The sequence below is a fragment of the Nomia melanderi genome, chromosome 11, assembly GCF_051020985.1.
Source record: "Nomia melanderi isolate GNS246 chromosome 11, iyNomMela1, whole genome shotgun sequence".
NCBI classification, from domain to species: domain Eukaryota; kingdom Metazoa; phylum Arthropoda; class Insecta; order Hymenoptera; family Halictidae; genus Nomia; species Nomia melanderi.
This window is the reverse complement of record NC_135009.1, coordinates 159,335-176,388: the sequence shown is the minus strand read 5'-3', so window position 1 is coordinate 176,388 and position 17,054 is coordinate 159,335. Positions and strand designations below refer to the sequence as shown.

Genomic DNA, 17,054 nt, shown 5'->3' with positions numbered 1-17,054 from the left:
AACCCTTTGAGTGCTGTGGGTGCATATACGCTTCCAGCGAAAGTCATCACTGTAGACAATGGGCGCATATTTGCGTCGTTCAATCATTTTAATCTCACATATGCTGTGGTGACAATTATAAGTACATGTGATTAATATATCCGTTTCATAGTATTATTGAATTTAGTGAAACTGAGAAATTACAATTACGGTTTAATTACAACTTACTTCATTATATGAATTAGCAAAATTCATCGATCTTGAAATGGGCAGAAAAATATTCCGTCCACGCGGAACGTTTCGGCTGGGAGTATTCATCACTCAAAGGGTTAAAACAATTCTGATCTCGAATGGGTCAATTACCGAAGTTGATTCTGAAGATGAAGACCGTAATTCAAAAGTAAGTGAATAAATGTAATCAAAGTAAATAACGTTGCCTTGTTCTTATGCATTGATTGAAAGATACATTAACAAAAACCACAAATAAAACTGTTTCCATTCTTTCAAAACAATGCTTGTATCACACCGTAATCTGCATAGTAGTCTCAAGGACACCATGTTGCAGTGTAAGTTTGTTTCACCTCGGTAGTAAGGGCTTAACATTTTACCTACCGCCGTAGCCAAGTTTGCTGTACACTCCCTAACGGCTTACTGGAATGAAAAGTCGTCGCTGACATCAGCGACGTATCACTTCGAATCATTATAGCTTTCTCAATTTGATGCATATAGAAATCTTACAACGCGGTCACTAGCATGTGTGATTAAATCGAAAAGCACTGGTTTCGAAAAATTTCGACCAGTGAGTGTTGAAAATCTAATTTTTCGGATTTCGGTAGGTAAGCGTTAACGCCTAAAGTCCAATTATTCGGATAACTAGACGTAAAATGTTACAAGAAAAATCTTTTGCAGAAGAGCCCTGTAACCAGCCAGAAACTTGTACCTAAACGCAAACACCGGTATAACATTTTTCGGTGGTATCTTTGTAACTCTTATAGAAACCGAAATAAAGCGCTTTATTTTCCAAGTAATGTTCCCCCGGCCATACAATGTTTGGCCGAGGGTGTTACAACGTTGCGCCTTTACGACGAGGGTTGGCAATAGAATAAATAATAATCCAAATAAGCTTATGATTACGAACATATACATGACAATAATAACCACTGAACTGCATGGGTGTGCATCCCATGTTCATGACTAAGTAAAGCAAAATAAAAGATCATACTGAAGTCTGCAGTTCAGTTAGCGGAAAATAAAACACGGTTACTTTATAAAATAGCGTAACATAAAATAAAGTTTGGTTAGGTTGACTAGAAATACTAGAATAACGGTATATTTTAACCTATATTTACCGGTATTATTTCGGTTTTATCGTTTTTGTAGAAAATTTTCTTTTTAGAGAAAAATATGCTCGGGAGAGTAGTCGTGTTCCTGCTGAGAACGGTCTCGCAGGCAATCACGAATAAAAGTGGCAACGATATCAAAGAAATGACAACATAAATATATTTGCTTCTCAACGCTTGCTTCGTTGCTCGACTACATAATAAACATACGTTTTCTCCAACTTAAATGCATCCTTGGTCTTCATCGCGATATACCTCCTAGAAAAACAGGAAAAATACCACATTTAATTCGGCTTTCGTATTATATCAGTTTCGGTACAGTCTTCTTACCCTTATACCGGTATTAACATATTCGCGACCGGAAAATTTCTCGTACCTGCAATACATATTACCGGTGAAAATGAAGAAAATCTTATTATCACAAACTAATTATCACAAACAGACGTTAAAACAGGAATAAAAATTGAAAAATTTGTTTTCGAATGTTAGACTTGTAACGATCTGTTATTAGAAACAAAGAACTTCCCGTTGAAGAACTCGCAAATGGAAAAGAGCAGAAGAATAAAATATTTTAAAAGTTATACTTGAAAATAAGATTATTTCAGTGTTAACTTCCAGGCTTAATAGCGGCATCAAAATCAACCCATTCGGCATTAACCCATTCGCGCAGAATAACGAGTCAGACTCGTGGTGTACGTATTTTGTCGCGGTGTATTAAAAAATCTGAACACGTTATATTTCTCGGTTCTCTCTGGAATACCATACCATCGTACCGTCTACACTGCGAAAATATACGAAATGACTGCCGCACGAATGGGTTAAGTCCCTAAGATCAGCCAGGGGTGCCCTGGTCCCGCGAGCGTCTGTACGCGTAAGTGGAAGGTGCCCGTTACGTATCTAGATGAAGACGGCGCGACGTCGTCGCGGTGCGATACATACACGGTGAGCGGGATCGGCACGACGCTTGCGTGGTCGCGTGACGTCACGGATCGATCGATCCGTCGGCAGCGGTTTCCCTGGTGCAATCTGCCGGCGACGTCACGCAACCTGGCAGGGCGGCTTAAGGCGCCACCGAGGGAGGATCTTGCGCGAAGGCGGCCGGAGGGCGCGGAGAGGGCTGTTCTCAGGGGTCGGTTCGACGGGAGACCCGTCCGTCCGTGCCGTGCCGCGTAGTGGCGAGGGTGGGGAACCGTCGTCGTAGACCGAACAGACCGAACAGCGAGAACCGTACCCGTGCCGTGTCGTGTCGTGTCGTGTCGTACACGAACCGCACGAGAAGTCGCACCGGTTAGGCGATAGTTCTCCAGGGACGGACGTAACCAGCTGCTCTCCTTTCGACCGTTCACGACTCCTACGTCGTTTTTCCCTGTTGATAGTTTTTTCCGCCTTATTCTCGGCTGGTTTCTCTCGCCACGCGGAAACAGTGAACGGAACACGGTCCGCCGGGCATTGTGATGCTTCGCGAGCACCCGAGCCGCGTGAGGTGTGTACGCGTTAAGAACATCAACCGCTGACGTCCTGGGGAGGAAGAACACTACCAGAGACCGACGAACGCGCGTTCACGGTAATTTTAAGGTTCGTTTAAACATTCTTGTCAGCTTGCCTGGTCTTCTCATGGGAGGTTGTTGCTACTGGGCCTGTCAAGGTTAACACGTTTTTCGGGGATGATCAGCTTCGACACCCCCTCTGACGTATAGTTTCGCTGATAGAGGTGCTCGACATCGGACGAGGAGTAAGTACTGTTCAAGCGCCGTCGAGTAATACCGCAGACTCTCGTGAAAACTTGGAAATTGGGAAAACAATGGCGCGAGATGTATTGCTGGGGTGGTTTGAGTAGGTTCTTGTAATGTGGAATGTCAATGAGCAGATCGAGGATAAATGAGGCAGGAGTCGATGTAACGTGATTAGGGGTTTTGAGTTCTTATCGGAGATGGTGTATTGTTGTTTTTGTTTTGTGTGAAAAAGTTTCTAGGAAAATATTATTGGTACCAGGAATATTCTGCGTAGGAATCGTTCGTATGGTCATTGTACGTGAAAATAGGATACACGCCAAATTTCTGATGTATTATTGTCTGGTTGCTTCGAATACGATCGTTTGGAATAATTTTTTGAACAATTTAGTATCGCGATTTCATTTGATCAAGACAAAATATTATTAAACAGTTATGTAGTGAGAAAGTTGTTATTTCAAAATGAAAATATGAAGTATTCGTTTTAAGTTTTAACGATATCAGTCGCAGTAAAAGTGTCCTTTTCTGGGCGATGAAATTATAGGATACAAGGATACACAGCTGCTACTTTCTCCACTTCTTTCGTGACTTCGCTTTCTTTTTGCTTCATGCGAAGTGTGAAGTCGTGTTCGTATTTTTAATGCGATATAAAACATTCTCAGGTTTTAAAAGGCGATAAATGAAACGTTCCTCGTAAGAATAATTTCTTTTCCAAAGTGATTACATATTCAAATCACGTGATTATATATATATATATATATATATATATATAATATTATTTGTCTTTATATTTAGTGTATTCAATAATAAAATATATTATTCTCGGTTATTTGTAAAGAGTAAGACGTACAATTTACAATTACTCTGTTATTGCTCACAAAATTGCTAAAATTAAAAAGCTTTTATCAAAAATCAAAGCTTGTCCCATCCGATAGCATACAATTTTATAAATGTTCGCCTGTATTATCACGTTTGAATCACATCGCAACATAAGAGCGTAAAAAAGATTTCCTAAAAATCAAACAAAGAAATAAGTCACGAATGAATATGCAACGTATTTTTTAATCGTAAAGTTCAAAGATCCGAAGTATAGATATATTATTCGCTGAAAAAACGCGAAGCTCGCAGAAACTATGAAAGGGTTAGAGTGAAATCAGGTGTAATATTGTTTAACACAGGATAAGTCTTCTAATGGCGGAAAAAACGTAATCGGAATGCTTGCGAAAGAATGCCGGAAAAAGCATTGTAGAGAGCGTAGTGCGTTAATCGCATTAGCCGGTAAAGTCTTGCAGCCGGCGATGCGCTCACGTAAGCGCAGTAATCCTAATCCTGGACGCGTGATTCGTGAATTATTAATCGCGCGAGTCCACGAGACTTCCTAGGATTTGCGTCAGCGAATTTGTTACCGGCGGCATGTCTAAATGTAAAGCAAACGCATCTTCTTGCGATCGCCCGTACAAGTTCCGACTTCCCCCACTTACAACTTAATTAGCCGACGTCCTGCCTGTGCAGAATCGACTCGAGATTTTTCTTGTCAGCTTAATGATCGGTATCCGACGTTAGAATAAACCACTTCGTTTAATTTGAGACCTGCCGCTGCTCTCGGTAATCAGTATTTTATCGGATACATCGAGCGTGCATTGCACAAGGTATTCTTGTATTTGAATGTTGAAATGTCCTTAGTTTTTTTCGTGAAAATTATCGAATTAATGGGTTGTCAATTTTTGATTAAAATCTGAATATCAAAGCAGATAGATTTTTTTCGGAACTACGAGATAAATTGTAGTAAATTGTTGATGAAACATTTTTTAACAAAAAGAGACTCGGAGAATTCTTAATTGCCATTTAAAAAACATCGAAAATATTCTTCAAATACAAGAATGTACGAAATTGACATACAATTTAGACTTTTTTGTAGTAAGTGATACTATTTTATTCATTTTCATTCCTCTTTTACTAACAATTAGAGTCACATTTTTAAAAAGTTCATATTTCAGTTACATTGTCTTGCTAATTATTAGAATGACACTTGAATATAATTCTCAGTATTGCTTTATTTTAAAATGAAACAATTCTCCTTGTAGAACGGATATATAGAAAATGAAACGGAATTTTGAAAATTACAATTTAAAGGAAAAATACAGATATAAATACAAATGAAAGTTACTTCGACTTGTTAATAAGTAACTACGGCAAATGTAGTTACGGGAGCATTCGATCCTTTCTCGGACAGTACCAATTCGATTGCACTTTAATTGTCACAAACTAGCTTTGAAGCAAGTGTTCAACTCGTGAAAAATGTGAGGATGCTCAAAGCGACAAGTGAAGCGACGTATTTACTTTAGAACTCGGCTACGTAGAAACTAACGAAAGAGTGACAATCCGATAACTTTTGTCTACTTTTAATTGACAACAAGCACGAAGACCTGTTCACAAAGAGGACAGACAGGAGAACGGCAATTCATCGATTTGGAGCAGCTTACTGGACGGACACTGTCCGTCGAGTGGATTGGCTCGTGGATCTAATCTCGCTAATAGAGCAATTTCTGTACGATTCAAATCCACCCTCATTTGGCACGATCTGTAGACACGAGACAGGGCTCTCGATGCCTCTTGAAACGTTTGCAACGTTTCGTCAGATGCTTCTTCGAAAAGAAACTACGGGGCCTCCATTGTCTAGCGCATCCAACTTTATATTCCTCGCGTTACCTTATCCGAGTGTCTCTAAATGAGAAAGTTCTATCATTCTAGTTTCTTTAGTATCTTCGATTATTTCAGATGATATAGGATGAATAAAATGTACAACCTAATGTTGAAATAATATAAACTAAAATTACTAAATACTCTCTTAATAATATTACTTTGTTGAGTTAAACTTAAATGTAATTGTTAATATTGATTTAATTTCAATTAAAGAAGGGTAAGTTTTCCAACGTTTCAAGTATTATTTTGCATTCAGAACTTTATATCGTATTACATACTACTTTAGTCATGTATAGGTAACGGAATGCATAAAGTTAAATTGAACAAAATGTATGACCCACGAAGAATTACAGAGAAGAGATTATTGTATTTTCTATGTGTGTTTATATAATATGTCTTTGTATAATAGTGCTTTTTATAATTTTAAGACGTCAAACTATTTACTTCAAGTGCAATAAGTTGCGTATTAATAATATATACGTGTACTCAAATTTTCGTATTACCGTAATTACCATGTTAATAAGGAATATTATGATTCAAAACACGTGTACCGTCGATCCTTTTAAATCAAAATCAAATTGATGCTTTGAATAACAATCATATTTTTTTGTCCTTGAAATGTATAGACAAACTTAACCCACGCAAACAGAAATGAAGTATTTTCTCAAAACATCTTTCTTCTATGCTATGGATGTGGAAATTCAGACTTCGATGGACTAATTAACTCTAAATCTTATACGTGCGAGTAGAATCTTTTTCTAAACCCAAGTCTCTATTAGTTAGTTACGATAAAAAACAGCGAATATTTTCTTTAGAAAGATGTAACTTTTCTTTTAACATGTAGTCATTCTTCTATTTTTCACAGTTTTTATAAGAATCTCGGGTAACGAATAACTATTAACATAATTAATAAGAGAAAATTCAAGTTCTTAATTTCGGATACGATCTACGGTCGCTTTCACGCCCACCTTGTTGCTGTCTAAAATTAAAAAAGTTTCTGAAGTTTAGTCTTGTACCTTCTAAAGAAAGAGTTCTTGAAAGCATAATACATTTTTATCAACCCCTTGTGTTATAAACATACCCGACAACTGTACCCGTTTTCCAAAGAGCCAAAAGATTACATCCCCTTAATCTGTTCGAAACCAATTACAGATCACGTGTGAAATGATCATGAATTCCTATTATCAATCAGTAATGAATAACTAGTTCACTTTACTAGTTAATAGTAAAAATTCACCGCTTGCTCTAGAAAGCCGCACCACACACGTCAAGATCTTTTTGTTCCAAAAGTATCAATGGCACCTTACATCGATAGTCCTGTTGCGTTACTCGTACTATTATAGATTGTTTTGAAATGTATCACCATATAAAATTATTCTGCGTAGAATAGGTAAAAACAAATTTCCTTGCACAAAACTCTGCCATATATCTGAATTGATCATCAGCACAAGAGGTCAAAGGTCTATAAAAATATAAAGTCGTATCGCTTTCAAACTAAGATCCCTAAAAGTGGGTACTTACGTATTACACGAACTGCCTTCGCTTTTAAGAAATAATATATTGATACAAATGACTGACCAATGCGACCTGTAGTTAAAAAACAAAGGATATCTGTATAATACGTAAGTACCAAAAAGTGTAACCCACAATGAGAACCGTGGAGACTCCAAAAACTGAAAAATGATGAAAATGATAATTTTGCCTGCTGGGGACTGTTTTTTTTTCCAGAAAAAGAACCCTGATTTCGAATAAATTAATTAAACGGCAACGTTGTTTCAATCGAATTCACAAAATATTAACGTAACAATTATACCCGAACAATGCACAAGTCGCAGCCTACATTGGCGCACGGGGTTATGTTGAAGCTAAACAATAACGAGTGCCGCACGTGCTGTTTTTAGATACGTGGGTGGTTCGAGGCGAGAGTTGTCAGGGGTGAAGGAACTGGTGACCTCGAGGAGGGTGCAGAAGAGACCCTCCGCGAACGTTGTAAGGTCGGATGGAGGTTGCATCGGGGGCAGTCCAGGAAGCGGTGGCGTCATTGCAGGCGGCCTGCTAGGCGGTTGCAGCGGTGGCAACGACGCCTTAGCAGAATTAACCATCGAGGACCTGGCATCTCTTCCCGCCGGAAATCACACCTCCGCCAATCACACGGGCCATTCCTCTCATCACAAGGTCAGCGAACTTAGCTAAATCGATATTTCGCCGGTGGTATTCATCGTTTAAATGTACTTTAATTCCGTGTTCGTTATCAAACAGGATAATATTACGACGAAGCACGATTATAACGGGACCCCAGTAACCCGAAAATGCCCGTTTTATGGAAATTTCATGGGTTTACAGGGGGTTTTAATGCAATTTATTCATACCTTCTGTTTACTACTCTTAGCTTTTTAGGATAACTAGTGATGTGAATATGATAGGTATCAGAAATTATTGTAATGGAATTAAATAGAAATGTTTCTAGTGATAATTCTGTATATTTAGTGTAATCTTCAAAATATATAGGAAAGTAGGAGAACGCAGATGAAACTTCAAAATGAGTTATCAATCTCACTAGATAAATGAGAGGAAATTTAATAGAAATTGGAATTTTCAAGTTACTCGAGTTCTTTCATTAGTTGTTAGTTGTTATATTTTGTTTGGAAACTCGTTCTGTCCCTATATATATAATTGAATTTTATCTTTACCGGAAAGAATAATAAGCAGAACTAAAAAGCAGACATGTTCTTATTTTATAATGAACTTATTTTACTAAACAATTATTTAATACGTCTATTATACGTATATATTTTTGAGTAATTAAAACGAAAAATATGTTCTTTTAAAAAGAAGTATGACATTTCTGTTCGATCCATCAATTCAGATTTTAAATTGAATAATGCTTCAAAAATATTAACTTTTCATTTTATTGTTCCCTCAGTAATATTATCCTAATTGGAATGAATTTTATATAACTTTAATGAATTGGCAATCGCATGCTCAATAATTATCGTCATTTGTATAGAACGTATACATTTAATATCGTTTAATACCATGGCTTAATTTAATTAAGAACGCCATCGCATTTTCATTACTGCGAAATTTAATTTTAACGGATTAAATTTATATTCAATTCAAGTCTTCATTTCACTGTAGAAAATAACAATATCTACAATGTATGAGGTTTGATAGATTTTATTGAATTCGATTCAAAATAGTAAATTACTTAAAAATTAACAACAAAAATTCATATAAATATTTGAATACCAGGTGATGATAGTACATATTCACACATCTTCTCACGGATTATAAGAAAAAAATATGAAATATTAAAAGAACACATTTTAAACAAGATGTATAGCATATAATGATATAGTATATTTCTAAAAAAAAATACATGAACGAAATTTTATTTCTAATTTCAATTAGATAACACCCTTCACAATGCTCAACGATCTCTACATAAACTTACATAATACTAAAATTCCTTTTCAATACTACACTTTTCTTTCCAAACTAGTAAATGAAATGTATTGAACTTCCGTTTTGGAATCCCATATTTTGAAATTACATGCACACAGTTCACGAATCTCTTATCTGAACACACACTTAAACGTTACAGTTCACCGAACTGTCCATAATTCTCGAAACAAAATTAAAAGTGCTCAACCGTCCGGCGTTTCAACGATTTGCGAACAAACGGAACGCTCTCCGGCGATACACTCCATTATTCCCAATCAAAGTGATCTGTCGTTGGCTTATTCATTATTGTCATCGATGAACACGATGTACCAGTTCGGCCCTAGAAACCAATTACGTTTTATTAAACGTCAGTTGACATCGAGTCGTGCGATAAACATCGACGAAAATTAATGAAGCTTAAATCGCAGTCGCGGCGGATCGATCCGGCCGGAATAAACGGTAACGAGGTGAAACAATGCGAATTACATGCACGCACACAAACGGAAGACACTCGCCGCGGTTTCTTGATTGCCTATACCGATAATTCCGGAACAGTCGGCCGCATCCGACTGCGCGACGATGGGATCTCGCTGGCGATGGAAATGATGTCGAATTGATAGTATCATTTCCAGACTATACATTATCATCTGTCCTACAGTGGGTACTCGATGATACTCGTGTGTATCGGGAACAGTCGGTACTCGCGTGATGCTTCCGGAAAGCGTATCAAGATCTAACACGTCTAATTAGACCTTGGATCTTGTGTTGTAACATTTCTTATTAAATCAGAGCAAATGAAATAAATATTGAAGGAAATTGAATAAACGAAATGACGTTTCCTTTGATTTTAGTCAATTTCATTTTTATGAAGAGTCTGCATTTTTAGATTCATTCGCAGATTTACTTAATTTTCGGGAACGTTGTTGTAATATCAGGTATTTATTTGTTCGTAGAATCCTTTTCAAGAAACGATATTTGTACGATATTAATTCAATACGCTACTAGCTTCTAGTTAGTTGACAAATATATAGAACTTCACAGAAAGAAGTAAGGAAATTATTTACTACTTGAAATCAATATTATTCCAAGTAAATCAATACTTTCTGTATTTTCATGTGACCACACCGATAACAAAGAACCGATTTATTCTTTATTTCTATTTATTACCAATGATTTATGTTTCAATTTCAAATGAAATTCGTCTTAAGCTGAAACCAAATGTCTCATTTCCTGTAGTTAGATTACAAGGTACATTATACATGATAGAGCCACACTAACGCTACAAAATCGTGTTGCTCGCACAGTAACGATACATTTAGTGAACAATTCGATGCGACCCGTGACCGCCGCAATGAATGCATGTAGTAATTATTGAAGACACATTACATGTTCCCGCGTAATTGTTCAATAACCTCTCTCACTCCCGCCGAAATACGTCAACAACGCAGAACCGTATAGGAGAGGGCGCAAACAATGAAATTACAAAGCGCCTCTTTCGTACGTGAGCGTCAGCTGTTCCGTTCTGCAGCTGCCATGTACAGGGTGGCTTGTTTTAAATGTTTCATACGTAGAACGTCGGGAATCGAGTTACTCCTGGAAATCGAATTAAAGGTCCGATGGCACTTTGTGCCGATTCGAATCGAGTCGAACTAAAACGGCCGAGTGCGTGACGAAATTTTAATGGGGCCAGTTCGTCGTTGGTACTTTATACATATTTCAATTGATAATTATAGAATGATTAAATTCGATGTTCGATATTGGATTGTTTAAAATTGATAATTTTGAATTATCGAGAATAATAATATTAGAAATAATAAAATTGATTATTGCATGTATTCTACAGTTTTAATCGAACAAACTTAAGTACCTGTAATTGTACCTGCTTAGAGGTCAAGAGAGATTCGAAAACTATAAGATAACTTTGTTTTTAATAATGGTTTATTTCTAACACTGCTTCATGAATATGGCGCTCAACAGTTTAATAATACCAATTTATGAAGTTAAACTTGATTACTGGTTATATGGTTTATGCATTCCTGTATAAATACAGTGGATTTATTGGAGCTCTTTTTTATTGTATAATAGACCTTTATTTCAAAGAACAGTAATGATTGATTGTTGCAAGAAAATAACATTTATATTACAATAAATCAATCTATCTAATAGTTTCCCAGCAAAACCGTTACATTGACAACAATTACACGTACAAATAACGGGAACCAAAATTGAAATCTTTCAGAAACTTTGATTTTCCTAGAATCCTGCTAGACTCTTAATGAACTAAAAGAAATTATGTATCACACTATCTCCCACAATTCGAACACAAATGCCTTTCATCAAGACCCCGAGCAAGTCAGTTTCTTTGATCACGCTGCCAGTCTTCCATACGATCACCGTCCTCTCCGACCGAAACTTCTCTGCTCCGGCCCCATTCTCGTTTTTTTCTAAATTACTTTTTCGTTCGGTAGTCGATCGCTCTTCGTCTCCTTCATTCTCCCGAATTCCGCTTGCTGTCTATCTCGCTCGTATCTCGTTCATTTTCTCCCCTTTTACTCCCCTTTAATATACGGCGGTACGCTGCACCGCGACGCGGCGTGACGAGGCGCGGCACGGTGCGGCGCGTTGCATCGCACGCATCTGACCCCCTTTGCCCTAATAGCCCCATTCACCGTATCCACCCTTTTTCTCGGTTGCCTCGGTGCATCATGCGACGCCGTATGTCGCCGTCTCTCGCGCGCCTGTTTCCCGCGCCGGCCGCTCCGCTAATCAGGGGTTTAGAGAACGTCTGAGAGATCGGGCAACTCCTCAAGACGGTTTTACGGTACCGTAGAGAGCACGAAACCGACCGGAGAGTACAAAAAGCAACTACGTAGCCATGTATGTATCTACGTATAGTTGAATCGCCGCAAAAATCGATTTCGGAGACCCACCAGTAGTCGTCAAGGGAGATTTCCCCCACTTTACTTCCTTGATTGATGACTCGGATGTTTGGATGTGGGTAGAGCTCGGAGAAAATGCGTACTTGCCGGCTCGAACATTTGGTAGATACAATGGCCCTCGGAAGTATTGGGTTGATGCGAAAGTTTTGACATGTTTTTGCAAGAAATAAAAACAACAGTTCTGAACTGTTTGCTGGCTAAACCAGTACTCAGTAAACACGACGAAAGGAGTGTTCTTTATACACGTTGTAATAGTCTGGAAAGTTTTATCAAAGAAAAAATTTATTTATTAACCATGTACAAAAATTGTGAAAATTTTGGCATCATTTCAATATTTAAAACGCGACCAGCGTTTGATTCAGTGGTAATCTTCATAAGTGCAATATTTCATTAACGCTGGGGATCACAAAGACGGATTTCAGTTCTCTTATTTCGTAATGATTGATATTTTAAAAGCGTTAAGTATGTTATATACTCATCGGTTAATAGATATTTTGAAATTTCTTGTATGTACACGGCTTAACGTACATGTGAACAAAATGTGTATATATTTCATTGAAATTGAATAACATAGGTCTACTTGTGCGGTTTATTGTATTGATCCTAGAAATTAATATTCGTTTGTTTAAATCATGGAAATTGGGGATTTAAAACAGACTGTTAAGATACGGTATTCACATAATTGCTTCAATTAAAATCGACGTAAACATTCAATAAATAATCTGTAAAAAGTCAATGTGCAACAAATTGACGCGTTCAGTAAACCTAGTGTTAAATACTATTGTGGACCATTGTATATTCTATCTACAATCAGAATATAGATATATTTGGAAAAATTTATCTGCTGTTCGAAATATTTGGGGAATATTGATAAAATGAAATAATACGAAAACATTATAAACTAACAGAAATATATTGGGCTATTAGATTATCTTAAAAGCCAACGTGAGCTAAGATTTTGTTTAGTAAAAACAAAATAAATAAATCAAACAGTAGGCTTTTATGAATTTGAATGAAATGAATAATTTATCGAAGAACGGCTGGAATTTTAAAAGTATTTGGTATAATGAAAAAATATTCGTTATTTAAATGATCATATAAATTAAATCACATTATTTTCGAAGCAATTCTATTCATAAAAATCAACTAAATAAAGGATATCATTGTTACCATCAACCACACTGTTTGTGAGGGTGAAAATAGTCTATGGCGTGGCATACAAGAGTATTGAGTCCAGAGAGGGACGCATGCTTAGTGGACCGGTTAAATCTGTTCTTTCGTATCTTGAAGTTTATGATACATCAATTAAGTTACAAACTTGGATATTAAACGTCCATCTACGTTGCAATCTCTGAGTACATTTAATATGTCAAATTTTACATTGAAAATAAAGCACTAGAAATTAATTTATTATATTATACATTCTTGTGAAAATTAGGTCTACCGGACAGTTCTGACCGTTTCTGGATTAAAAGAAAATTATACATCTTCAGTACATTTATTAATATTTACTGAACAATATAATTTCCCTCGTTACTAATGACCTCCCGCCAAAGTGATGGTAATTCGTACACTCCATTTCTGCAGAATGACTCATCTTTGCAAATTTGAAATGACATTATCAGACAGAACTTTCCGGTAAATTGAATATGTACAAAAATCTATAATAATACAATAAATTAATTTCTAATGCTTCAACTTCAATGTAGAATTTGACATTTTACATGCACTTAGAGATTTCAGTTGCAATATAAATTCCAGTGCATGTTCGGAATGTTTGATCCAGATACATAAAATCATAAAATATGTAAAATGGAAATTTAATAATAACATGTAAGTACATAAATCCTGTTTTTCATGATTGATATTTATATAATATTAATAAAACAAAATATTAAAATGTTCTCACAAAATTGTATTTATCCACACCGTAAGTCTAGTTGTGCTTGAAGCCCCAAAATATTTGTTTTTGTACAGCAAAACCTTAACAATTAATTTGAAGCCTACAAATGAAATGAAATATTTTCTTATCACAATACTTATGAGCGTAACACTCGTAGATTATCAGAATTCACTAATACTTGAACAACCAAAAGTTTAATATGATTAATATGTAATTCTTATAAAAGTTGTAACAATAGATTTTGTTTGGTTTCTTTATGTGCTAATCATAGTATTGTTGACGTGAAGTTATTTATTATTCAAATCATTTCAGATATTCAAGATTTTTAAGATACCAATAATTGGGAAATAAGGAAACTGAAACCCGTTACTTTGACGGGTTCGGTTGGTCTTGTATTAAATCTAGTAACAATAGCAATTGATATGAAATATAGCAATGTTATTGAAACTTATAAAATCCTTTGTATATTTCATTGTAAGCGATATGCAGCGACGAAAATAAGACAGATAGGAGACATATTCTAAGAAAACTTTCTCTGGTATCTATAGATTCACTACTCTGTAAGTCGCTTTCTTGTAATCCCAAATATAACCATCTTGCCATTTTTTCTCTTGATTTCTTATCTTCCTGAGGGAAGCTCTTCATTGATATTCCCAATGGTCTACGTCCCCTGCTCTATCTTCCTTAACTCCTTGCTTGATGATGTTGAATCAGACCCGCGTTGAAGATTTCGAATTGAATTTAATAAATATTAATGTTATTCATTCGTTTTCAGTTGAAATAAAATACTATGTTCTTTTTCGTTCATCGATATTTAATCCTTCAAATAAATGTAAGCTCACCAAGTGGATGTGGAATTATGTAGAATTCTTTTCCCTTCTATCAAATTATTAACGATGAAATAGCTGCGATGAGTGCAGTTGCGAAAGGACCCGTAAGGGGTTGAAACTCGAAAGCATTCATCGAACGTTCCGCTGGGTAAAAACGGTTCTCCCTACGGAAGCAGTCTTGATTTCTTCAGCAGTATTTCCGACAAGACAGCGTTGCCAGTGAAAGATCAGCTGTGAAAAAAATACGGCAAAAGTGTATTTTATTTCGTTGGGAATTTCTACAAGTTTCAATAGGAATGAAAGCATAAATGCGTTTCATCGCAGTGAAATTCACGAAACTGAAAATAACGTTACAACTTGATTCATACAGTATTATATACTATAGAATCATGTTCAATGTTAATCGTTACTTATTAAATACATAGTATATAGTACTGGTAAAATTTTAATCGTTAATTATTAAAGTTATCTGTTATTACTTATTATGCATGACAGTAGTAAAATTAATTATTAAACAGTGTAGAAATATTCTCAGTTTTTCAACCATTATCGGACGAATTAAGTCGATGAAACTTTAATGTGAATTTCAGAATTGATGTTAGTTTAAACCGTTTAATGTTTTAGGTGTACATCATTTCTAATGTAATCGACTGTAGTGTTTTAAGTGGAAATCACGTTTAACTCGGAATACGTACATCGATATTGACATCAGTGCCAGTGTCGATTGTGTGTCCAACATCGATCGTTCTTAATAGCACGGGCTTCTCAACCTATATTGCCGACTCAGAAGGAGCTTTATTTTTCACTTGTCTCACTTTTTTTCATTACTTACACGTAATCCGCACTCTGAGCGTTTTTTAAGCTTGGATTGTCAACCAATATCGCACTCAGGAATAGAAAATGAAGGAACATAATATCATGGATTTGTCAACCTTTCTATCCGTAATTAGAAACTGTTCTACTTTGAAGATACTATTCTACTTTTTTTTAATTTAAAATCATAACAATTATTAGGATTCGAAGTCATTTTTAATTTATAGATGCAAGAATTTTAACTCCTGATTTCTTTACTGCAATATATCACATTCAGAAATTGTTGGAGAATGATTTTGACAAATATATGACATTGAAAATTGTTTTTTAAACGTGGTTTATTAAATCGGAAAAATTGTAAATCGTTTTTTAATCAAGTTTTAATTAATTGGTCCCTTAAAATTACATTTTTATTCTTTTTTTTTGTAATTTATATATTCTATATACGTAACAATAGGTACTATTAATCATATTCTTCGTGATACAAATAACTTTTGATGTGCAAAAGGTGAGACCCAGAAATTATATAATAATTTGAACTCTAAAATCTATAAAATCTACAATATCTGTAAATATATTTTCGTTAAATTTCATGATTTCAGTATTTAAATTTATCATCCCTAAAAATTTACTATTTTCCACATTGACTGAAACATCTAATGTACTTATCTATATGTGAATAATAATACATGAGATTAAATATTATTAGGTTTCATAATTTAAACAGAAAATCGTAAGTAATTAAAATACTTTACATGTCAGTGATAATACATGAGATGTTACATTATGAAATTTCATAATTTAAAGAGAAAGTCATAAGTAAGTAGAATACGAAATGGTAACACATCTATTCATCCTGTCGTCTGCGTCTGCCGCAAGAGGACTTTGAAATTTCTTCCGCAACAGCGGAACCACGTCCGCGTCTCCTCTGAAATTCAATTCTCTCTGAAAGCATATTTCGCGAGCATTTACCTTGAAATCGCTGCCGTTGCTTCGGAAAAGGGTCCCTAGGATCGGTATCGATTCCCAATCTCCCCTCGGGCCGTTTGTCCATATTTTATCCTTTTCCTTCCGCGTCGTCGACTTTTCTCCGCGTAGTCTTTTACTTTTTTCTTTTCCGCCGGTTCCCCGGGGACGCAGGATTTGTCAAATCTCGCGGAGAACGTAAACAACATTCCCGGCGGATGCGGCGCGCGTCTCGACGCGCTGGGAGGAGTCCCCGGTGCATCGTCACCGCGGAACGAAGACGGATGCACGCGTTTTGCTCGGGATCGAGAAGAAAGAGGAGAAAGATTAGCGTGCACGTCGCCGTGAGTTATGCGGCCGAGTCACGGCAGGTCGTCCAATGGAATCGATATCTGCCGGGTGAAATA

The 17,054-nt window shown here is 36.1% G+C and overlaps 1 protein-coding gene across 13 annotated transcripts in view; it reads left to right on the top strand.

The window, feature by feature from the left end:
* Positions 1–17,054, top strand: part of sick (sickie) — a 520,404-nt gene that overhangs the window by 378,799 nt on the left and 124,551 nt on the right. For all 13 annotated transcript variants that reach the window (XR_012999731.1, XM_031978463.2, XM_076372255.1 and 10 more), the window contains one exon: positions 7,654–7,927. Coding sequence is in view for 12 of the 13 variants with exons in the window: in XM_031978463.2 (XP_031834323.2) it covers positions 7,654–7,927 (274 nt within the window). In the remaining variant the exon portion in view is untranslated. The remainder of the gene's footprint in view (positions 1–7,653; positions 7,928–17,054) is intronic.